Source organism: Hydra vulgaris, chromosome 12 (assembly GCF_038396675.1).
Source record: "Hydra vulgaris chromosome 12, alternate assembly HydraT2T_AEP".
Taxonomy (NCBI): domain Eukaryota; kingdom Metazoa; phylum Cnidaria; class Hydrozoa; order Anthoathecata; family Hydridae; genus Hydra; species Hydra vulgaris.
The window spans coordinates 49,737,525-49,748,277 of NC_088931.1; the positions used below are offsets into that span (position 1 = coordinate 49,737,525).

Consider the following 10,753-nt stretch of genomic DNA (forward strand, 5'->3'; position numbering starts at 1 on the left):
CATTAGGGTGTTGACTGATTTTGGTATCTCCAGTTTCCAATAAAAAAAACAGATGAACTTTGGTTTGAAAGTAACTGAAAAGTCATTGGCTTTATTTAATTTTTGAAAAAGGTCACCCACCATGCCCCTTTATCACACACTGGCTCCCATATATCAGTTTGTTTTTTTTTCTTCAAAAGTATATCAACCTGGGTCTTAAAAGAACCTGAATTTTATAGTAATTTCAAAATATATAATCTTTTCTGAAACATTAAAAAAATATATTGCAAACAAAATGCCATAAAAAACGACCTTTTCAATTTTAAGTTAAAAAGTGTTGATTTTTGTATATAAATTTAAGCAATTCATTTTTATTTAAAACCATTATTATTTCTCTAGTGTAAAAACTTCGCTCTGGCTCCAAGCCCTAGATATGCTACGAACAAAGCTCTTAAGTATCTAATAGTCGGGTACGTGTATTTGGAAAAACATATAAGAAAATAAACTACTAGTCGAGGGATGAGACATATATATAATATATATATTGGAGGCCCTACTTGCAAATGATAAACACAAACGAAGATGTAATTTCTTTTTTAATTTTGCTAACAGTCAAGTAGTGACATATTCTTACTTTTGAATTGTCGTTTTAGTTTTTAAAATCGTTTTCTTTTAATTTTTTGAGTATTTTTAGATACATATACAGACCGTGCCTAGGCTACTTCACACACCTCAGTTGGAGGGTGGGACAACAAGCAAATTTAAGGGGTTTTTTAATAATAGAAAATATAAAAATTTTTAAGATTTTAGTGCTCTAATAGCAGGTTTTTTTCAAAAAGAAGAAGTTGGGACACGGTACTGTTCGTATACAACATTTTAAATGTTGTATATAAACAGTCAATATCTAATCTGTGTGTGTAACAAAAAGACAACAACAATTGAAATAACAGGGGTGATATTTATGTATCGCCCATAACTCAAAAATTATTTTATACCAAATATGTTTTTATTATTTTTGTGGCTATGAAATTTTATTTTCATAGCCACTTTTAATTTCTTTCTTGAGGAGACTTCTTTTGTTCCATATATTTTATGACTATGGTAAAACCAGGTCAATAAAAATATTTTTATTGACAAATTGACACTTCTTTCCCAGCAGAATCAAATATTAGATATTCAAACAAAATATGCACGGATTCGCTTTCATTGCTACCATGCTGGTTGTACTAACTACTACTCTTCTAGTATTTAGAATATAAATTATTAACCTTTTGTCTGCTTGAAATGAGTTTAGCAGCCTTTATTATAGACAGAAAATTGCATGATTGGATGTACCAGACATAACTTGTATGTGTCTTTTGATAAAAGTATTTGTGACTTTTATAGTTGAATTTGATGCTTTCTTGCTGCTTACATAAACTTTTGGAGTAAGTAAAAACAAAACTGGTTTAAAAAAAATATCCATGGAAAATAACACCTATTTAGTTTATAGTCATAAAAAATTTAAAAGTTAAAATAAAAATAACATTATTACTCTAGATCCTCCACTTTTTAACTCAACTACTTGTCCACCATCTTTAGCTCTCTTTTGCTTAAGAACATAGAGTACAGTATCTTCAGCTATTCTTGGAATATCGTTATCCACTGTGGGAATGAAAATTACAGAATCTCTTGTTAAATAAGTATAATGTTGTTGATGTTGACAATGATACTGAAGCCAATAATGACGATGACGATGAAGCCAAATTAGAAGCAAACGAAGATATTGTTGGCCTAAAATGGGGCTGTTTGTGATATTGATTTATTAATATAGATATTCATTATAGATTAGTATATAAACAATGTTTTTTCATTACATTGATATTTTTTTTACATTTACACTCAACAGTTTTTGTCATCAAATTTTTAGGTAATATAAGCTCTTTATATTTTGGACATGAAGTTTCATTGAGTTTGTTTACCTTTAAATTTTTTACAAGGCAGAAAAAACAAAATAAGTGTTTTTTCTGCCTTGTAGAAAATTTAAAGGTAAACAAACTCAATAAGTTTTGGTATTTTCCCACATTACACTGACAAGGTTGTAAATGAGGATTAAATTCATTTTTTAATTCTTCAATAACTATTTCTGAGTCATGTGCTTTCACAATGCTTTTTTTAATGTACGCAGTCATTGAAAATTACCAGACTTTTTCACCAATACCAGAACAATCGATAAGCTTTTTATTTTGTTAAAGTTATTTTGCAAAATTAAGACTTCAACTGAGTTTTTATACCTGCTGACAACAATAGCATTCATTATAATGAGATTTCAAAATCATACTTAAGTGAAGTGCTTTCGATGTCAGTCTTTTGGTAATATTGTTTATGGTATCATAACATACCAAAATTTATTCGGATGAACATTTCTATATCATCTGACAGCATGACATGGAACACTTTTTCATTTTTGCTTTGTTTCAACAACGTAATTTATTTTCTGAGCCAAATATCTAAACAACCAACAAGCTTTATCTATTAAATAGTGTTTATATTCATCAACTAAATTAAAATAATAAATCAATAATAAACTGCATACAATATTAAAGATCCTATTTAAAATTTTACATATTTATTTTACATGAAGATATTACATAGATCATTAACTAAAATGGTGTCACTTTATGGCAATGGTGAGATGTGATTTTTAAACCAGAAAAAAAATTGAGTGCTAAGATCAATTGAAAGTAATAAAAAGATAAAAGATTCATTTAAACAAAATTCTAAAAAGTTTTAAGTTTTACCGCTCGAAAAAAAAGTAAAAAGTCTTGCAAATCTATAAACAATCCAAAGAAAGATTTTTTTTTAAGTAAATCTGCATCATTCATAAAATTATGTTCTTTATTTATTTTACTTACTTTATAAATAAATTAAAAGTTAACAAAACACTGCTGATAGCCCAAAAACAGGTTATCTTTGTAGAAAGTGATGAAAAACGCTATGAGTAATAAAAAATTGGTCGTCAACTTAAAAATTAACTTCGTAGAAAAGACCCGAAGTCATTTTAAAAGTCCAAAAATTTTCATAATCAAACTGCGCTTGTGTACAATAACTTGTCGTTTATTAAGTGAGTATGAACAACCGTGAATAATATATATATATATATATATATATATATATATATATATATATATATATATATATATATATATATATATATATATATATAGTGAAAAATAAATTATAATTAAGATATATTTCCATTACATAACTACGCAATAGCGATCATCAGATGTAACAACAACAAAAAAGTAGCAACAAAAATTATATTAAAAAAATGCTATGTCCGCTATATAAATAAAATGCTATGTCCGCTATATTATATTTAAAAAAAATGTCCGCTTGTGTCCGCTTTGATGACATTTAAGTTTTTTATTAAAAATTTATTTTCAGGGCGGCACTTTGACCCAAGCTCGGTTCGTTTATCAAGCAAATTTAATGGTGATGTAATAATGTGGTATTTTTCTGTCAAGCATAAATTGCAAAATTTACCGCCAGTTTGAATGACTCTGCTTAATTGAGAATATTCATTTAGTTACATTTTAGTGTAGGTTCTGAAACTTTATTTTTACATTCCCACAGAACTTTAGAAAGTTCATTAGAGTTGGCTTTACTTTCATAAACAAAAGAGTTTTTATGTTTATACCACCTGTCTTTGTTTTTGTTACCATTTTTATACCATTTGCTTTTGTTTTTTGTTTTGATGATGAGCGAATAAGGTGGGTTAAACCAGATAATGTTTCTTATTCGAGATTTTGTATTATATTTCTTGAAATTTAGAATCAAATTAATTTTATCTTTGAATCCACAAGAATTGAGAGCAATATCATAAAATGGTACGGCTCTATCAAAAGCTTCTTTGCTTCAAGATATATTACTGATGCGATTAGAGATCATTTTTGGTATCGATTTAATGATGCTTGGTGGATGATTGGAATTGATGTTAATATAATAAAAATTTTCTCCTGGTTTACTATAAGATTTAAAAGAGTTCTGAGAAAGGTTAAATCTGATATCAAGAAAATTTACGGTTTTTACGGTTTGGTTTGACAGTGATGCTAAGATTAAAATTGTCTTTAAAAATTTTTACTAGATTTTTCTTTATTTTTTCCGATTGAGGACCACTGATGTAATAGATGCAGCAAAGACCATCATCTCTATATAGACCGGTATTATTAATACCATACTCTTTGGCAATAGCATATAGATATAGGTCAACTAATTTGCATAATTTTGCTCCATCAAAACTACTAACGGTCTCATCGAAATTAGGATCCGGCAATTTAATCCACATATTATTTCCTGAAAAAAGTAAAGATTTTCTTGTGGTAAATAATTTTGAGTGATTTATCAGGAATTTTGGTGAACTGTTTTGCATGGTTTATAAAATCTTGAAGAAATTGTTTTTGAAATTAAAGGGTAAAACTCGTCAATATCGTAATGAATGAAAGTACATTTATTTTTTTCGGGTATAGATTTAAACCATTTTATGACGTCATTTGTGCTATGCCATTGGTGTACGTGAGTTGCATTCCTGGCTTTACTATTAATATCATGTAATAAAATTTTACTTACTTTAATAGTTTTAATAAACAAAAAAAGATTAATAAACAAACCGAGCATGCGTCTAAGTGTCGTCATGAAAATAAATTTCTAATTAAGAACTTTAAAGTCATCAAAACGGACACCCCATAGAATTTCTTGTATATAACTTTTTGGTTACTTTTTTGTCGTTGTTACATCTGATTACAATTGCGTGAAACTTATATATATATATATATATACATACAGAGCCGTCCCGAAAAGATCTTAAAAGGGGGGTTTCTTATCTGTTTTTTGCCGTTTAAGGCCTAGAAAAAAGTTTTCTACAATAGAGGTAATTAGTTATGAACGGAACATAAAACGAGGTCCTGCTATAGTAGACTTTATTTTAGTGGAGCGACAAAAACTATCGTATTTATTTTTAAATTTGTTGACATAATGTAAGCAAACTATAGACGAAAACAAGACATTCCATTGGGATGCAATTCTATTTAATTCGTTTTGTTTATTTCTTTCAATTTTCAATTTGTTCGCGCTATTTGAAAATTCTCTTATAATGGTATGGTTGCGGATTTTGTTTCATAAGTTTTTGAATATTTGAAAAAATAGTGGGTGTTTTATTTGGATTTAGGAACTTGACTTCAATTCTTGACTTTCAAATTCTTGTAGATTTTGAAATACTGAATCAAATTGCTTTTTATTTGTCGTTCTTAAAGTGTAGTTAATTGCAAACATGTGAATCAAGAGATTTGATATATGAATCAAGAGATTCAATATATGAATCAAGAGATTCGAGTAGTCTAAAACATTGAAACCGCCATAAAAGCTTATCACTTTGCGTTTATTTATATTAAATTCTATGCCCAAAAGTTTAGACCATTGTAGTAAGACATCTACATTTTTTGGACTTGTTCAAGATCAGATAAACTTTTGATTTTTGCAATTAATTGTTGGACATCAAATAACTTACAGAAATTAGGTAAAAAATCAGGCATATCATTTATACAATTTTTTTAAACAAGGGGAGCGATAACCGAGCCCTGAGGAACTTCACTAAGTACATCTATCCAATCAGAAGAGGATTCACCAAGAATAACACACTGTAAATAAAAAATAAATCTCTTATTCAATTTAGAAATTTTATTTTATTTTATCTAAAATAAAATAAAATTTCTGAATTGAATAAGAGATTTATTTTTTATTTTATCTAAAATAAAATAAAATACTGTTTTCTATAGCTCTAAAAATCTCTTATTCAATTTAGGATCATGTCACAGAAAGTGTTTCCCTTTAGTTTCAGGAGAAGAAGAATGTGTGAAACACGATCAGATACTTTAGTGAAGTTTAAAAGAATTAGTAGTGGGGAGCAGCGATCATTAAGGGCTTTGTTAATAATGTCTAATACTTCTAAAAGATTAGTCGTACACAAACGATTTTGAACAAACCCATGTTGATGACAGGATAATAAATTGTGAGTGTACAAATGGTCTGCCATAAAGTCGCGAAATAACTTTTCCATAATCTTACAAACAATAGAAGTAAGCGAAATAGGTTGATAGTTTTCTGGATCAGAAAAACAACTTTTTTTGTTAATGAGTAAAACATTTGCAAGCTTCTAATATGATGGAACTTAATCAGAATTTATAGAGCTTTTAAATATGAGTGAAAGTGACCTGCTGAAACTAGCTGAGCATCTTTTTAAAATATAAACGTGTATACCATCAATACTCCTATCCTTTGAAGTATCAAGGAATGGTAAAAAGCTTCTAAGTTTTTTAATAGATTCAACCAATGTTTTTAATCTGAATTCCCAAAAAATAGTATTGATTAGGTGATATTTTTGCGTGCAACTGAGGGGTGGTTCGACGTTGACTTTTTCTATTTAATTTGGATCCTCACAGCTTAAATTCATGATTGTTGCGTGGATGACGATAGATACAGCCAATGAGTATGCACTCTATGTCAATAATAACCTGACACCGAATCTTTTTTGCTTAAATAGTCGTTATTAAATTTACATTCTAAAAATTTGATATCATTTCTGATATAGATAACAACTCCACCACCTCTTAGTTCTCTACTTCGTACATATACTGTATAACTGTTCCATTTGTTGTCTTAAGAGATTGCGTTTAAATAATAACAAGTTAGTGCTGATAGCTGGTAATTTAATAAATAAGGTTTAACTTTAGGTTCAAGTTTAAACTTGAGCAAATATTAGAATTGTACGATGATTTCGATTCATTTGATTTCTCCAGAACAGATACCCCAATAGTCTTTTTCCCCATTTTGTGTACGTATTTGAGATGCCTCCTAACAGGGCTAATTAGTGCGTTTGATAACATTTCGTTTTGTTTATTTCTTTCAATTTTCAATTTGTTCTCGATGAGACGCTCGTTTTCAGTCTTATTCAGTCTAAACATACATATATTTATACTTATAATTGTTCTTTAATTTTTTAACATTGACAAGAGCCCATCTTCAGGTGTTAGAACTGAAGAATTCAATTAAGATTGAATTCTTCTGTTCTTAGATTATAGGTGCACTATAACCAGGATAAAGTAAGATTGGATTAGTTGAAGTTGAAATAGAGCTAAACTTAGAGGTAGATGATAAGCTTGACTCGGGTGCATTTGAAGTTGATTTTGATTTTTTTTAATCGAGTTTTTTTTTTTTTAATTGATCTCGAGAAAGCCCAAGAACATCTAATATTTTTTTAAATTAATATTCAAACTTTATTAAGTTATACTTGATTAAATTTGAATAAATGTTTAATTGTATTTTAATTATATTTCAATAAGTTTAGTTTGATGGTTAAACCCTACTTAGTACGTAAAATCATATTATATGGTTACATAATATCGTTGGTATACAAGGGAAATGCATTTAGTCCATTTTATGCAGTATGGAGAATGTGGTTGAAACATTGCGGCTTCTTGTTTGAAATTAAAAGTATATAAATGTAGAAAACGTCTTAAAGTCTACTCTTGTCTTGACTTAAGGTGTGATATCTCTCAATGTAATATAGTAATGGTAGCTTTCATCGATGTTCTAACACGGATACTACTAGCTATAACTTATATTTCTTATATCTTAAATATACATTTCAATGTGGTTAATACGAATATACATTAAATGTCAACACAATCCGAATTGGTCATCGATATAGAACTTTATCTTGTATTATTGTGACGGAATTAATTTAAGATTGCAAGAATTGTGTTTATTATAGTTTTTTCAGTAGCTTTTCTTTGTATGATTGTATGTATTTGTTTTAAGTATTGCTTTTCTCTTTTTTTTTTTTTTTTATTTAAATGGAAGCCATTTATTTTGTTGAAAAATGTTAGTGGTTTAAAATGAAAATAAGAAGTAAGTGGTACCCATTCTAATTTAAATTCAATAAAAAATACCTTAATACCTTTAGAATAAAAATTTTAAAGACTAAATAAATGGTATCGAAAGCCCAATTTTTGTAATTTTCTATCAAAAATTCAATGTTGAAATAGTATATAAATATGTTTAACGAAATAATGTTTACAGTCTATTATATTGGAACAATATAGAAAAAAATCACTACTAAAATAACAATGGAAGTGCAACTTCTTAAATACCTGGTGTACATTGAATAGAAAAACATGAGAAAGAATATGAAAAATTGTTTTTGATATTATAATATTTAATAAGTGGTGTGCTCGATTTTATAGTATCATAGATTGCTTTATAAAAATAAAATTAGTCTTAAGTTATTTACATATGGACACCCTTAAAAATTACTTTAAACCATTTAAGAATGTCAAAAATTAACTTTTTAATAATATTTTAGTAAAATAAAGTTATCATGGCTGGTTTTCTCGATGATGATCCAGTTGCTGGGTTCTTGCAACAAGAGGAAGATCAGTTAAGAGAGATCGGCATTGAGGATCAATTTTCTATTCCTCCAAGCAATAGTAATTCTAAATATATGGATGACTTTTCTATTGATTCAGTACAAAATGAGACCCAAAGTTATACTCCTGTATATTTATCATCAGTTCCTATTGAAGAACCTGCATCATTGATTAAATGGAGGGAAGAGAAAGCTGCTTCTTTAAGAAAACAAGTATATTTTTTGTTTCAAAATCTATATTAGAAGAAATATATTCAATAAAAAATATAAATATGTTTTGGCATGAATAAATTATGGGTGTACCAGTCAACAGGGTTGGGGTCAATTTAAATTTTGGTGGCTATATGTAAAAAGCGGTATGTGTTCGTTTTGTTTTTGATAAAAAAAAATCTTAAATAAACAAGGTTAACTAGAGTATTTTCGAGAAATACCAAGTGGTTCATTGTTGTTGTTTTTTTTTCATTTTTAACACTAAAATAAACCAGTGTACAACCTGGAAAAGTCAGGGAAATTCTTTAAAAAAAAACAGTTAGGGAATATATTAAATTTTACATTAGTTGTGGAAAAGTAATAAAACTTTGATGGATTAAGTAACAAAATAAATATATATTTTTGTGTATTTGAGACTAAAAATCAATTTATTTTTTACTTCATACTTTCTTTAATTGTTTAAAAATGTTTATTAATTTAAAGTAAACAGTTTTTAAGAAAACTTCTATTATTTGGGTAAAGTTGTGTGAGTTTATTTTGTTGCTTTATTTATTGCTGCATTTGTTAAATTTACATCAGTAAGTTTGGAAAATATCATTTTAATCAGGAAAAATAAAATCAAAAATTGTCTGGCGGCCCTCATAAATTTAAAAAAAAAATTGAAAGAAATATTTGTTAGATTTTATTTTTCTATAAAGTAGACCATTTTACAGTATTCTCCGTTTGAAATTTAATGCCAGCGCACAAAAAAGGCTGGCAGGATGGCCATTTTTAAGTTAGCCTGCGCGATTTAAAAAGTTTATTTTGTCTGCTATTTAAAATATAATAAAAATAGCAAAAAGAATGCTTTAAATAAATACTAGATAGATTAATTTAAAAATAAACTGGTTAAAAAAAGCCATTTTTTATAAAAGTTGAACAAATGAAAAAAAGTAGTTTTGTTGCGATTTAAAACAAAACCCACTTATTTTTTTGGCAATGTTTTTGCAGGTGTGTGCGTGAGCGCTTCTCAGTATTATGATTTGTACTTGGAAAAGTCTTCTCAGTATTATGATTTGTACTTGGAAAACTAGAATTAACGTATTTGTATTTGTTCAAATGTATTTGACTCCAACCCTGCCAGTCAAAAATAATTTACATTTTCAAAATTATTGATAAAGATATAAAAAAGTGACAGGATAGTTAATGCTTCCAAAATTTGAGTAATTTCTTCATAGGCATGTTTAAATTTATTCTTATATTAAACTTGAAGGGATAAATTTTTATTTTGTTTAGGAAGAGGAAGAAGCAATAGCTATCCAAGCTTGGAAAGAGAAATCCAAAAAGGATCTGGAAGATTGGTATAACCGTTATGCTGAGCAGTTGGCTAAAGTCACTAATGAAAATAAAGTTGCAGAGGAGCATTTTATTGCTGAGATGACTGATACACAACCTGGGAATGAATGGGTGAAAACTGCACGTCTATGTGATTTTAACCCAAAATTTAGTAAGAACACAAAAGATGTTTCTCGTATGAGAGGTTTACTTCTTCAGTTAAAACAGAGTCCTCTTGCTAGATAATTTTTTTTAATCTATAGTTTCCTGCTGTAAATTTACTGGCTGGTTTTTTGCAATTTTTGTTTAAGTTAATAATCCCATAGTTTTTTAATTTATCATTTATGTAATATATATATATATATATATATATATATATATATATATATATATATATATATATATATATATATATATATATATATATATATATATATATATATATATTTGTGTGCATAAATTATGCAGATGTAATAGACATTAAATTTAAACTGAGAACTTGATTCTTATTTGTATATTTTTTTTGTATAGTAAAAATGTTTTTATATTATCGCAGAAATATATCCATATTCTCCGATAATTTTTTTTTGAATAATCTATATTAATAATTCTTCTAAATAAATTTTACTTCTTGTGTTTGAATTGTTATATTGTGTCGATTGTGATGTTTCTTGAAAATTGTGACTGCATTGTATTTCTTGTTGTTAGACAACTTTTCTAAATTGTCTCTATCAAAGTCACTAAACCAATCATCCTATTCAACATATCAGTTCGTAAATTTTATTA

At 27.5% G+C, this 10,753-nt stretch overlaps 1 protein-coding gene across 1 annotated transcript; it reads left to right on the plus strand.

Moving 5' to 3' along the window:
- The first annotated feature begins 8,345 nt into the window (after positions 1–8,345).
- On the plus strand, positions 8,346–10,301 carry LOC100204867 (clathrin light chain B). Its single transcript, XM_065813575.1, has 2 exons — positions 8,346–8,656; positions 9,929–10,301. Exons 1-2 carry the CDS (start codon positions 8,396–8,398, stop codon positions 10,211–10,213), a joined length of 546 nt encoding a protein of 181 aa, XP_065669647.1. The 5' UTR covers positions 8,346–8,395; the 3' UTR covers positions 10,214–10,301.
- Positions 10,302–10,753: the final 452 nt, after the last annotated feature.

Bases quoted from the DNA above. Each gene is read 5' to 3' on its own strand.
- LOC100204867 (XM_065813575.1), top strand. From the start codon at position 8,396: ATGGCTGGTTTTCTCGATGATGATCCAGTTGCTGGGTTCTTGCAACAA. The intron at 8,657-9,928 runs GTATATTTTTTG...TATTTTGTTTAG, and splicing joins CTGCTTCTTTAAGAAAACAA to GAAGAGGAAGAAGCAATAGC.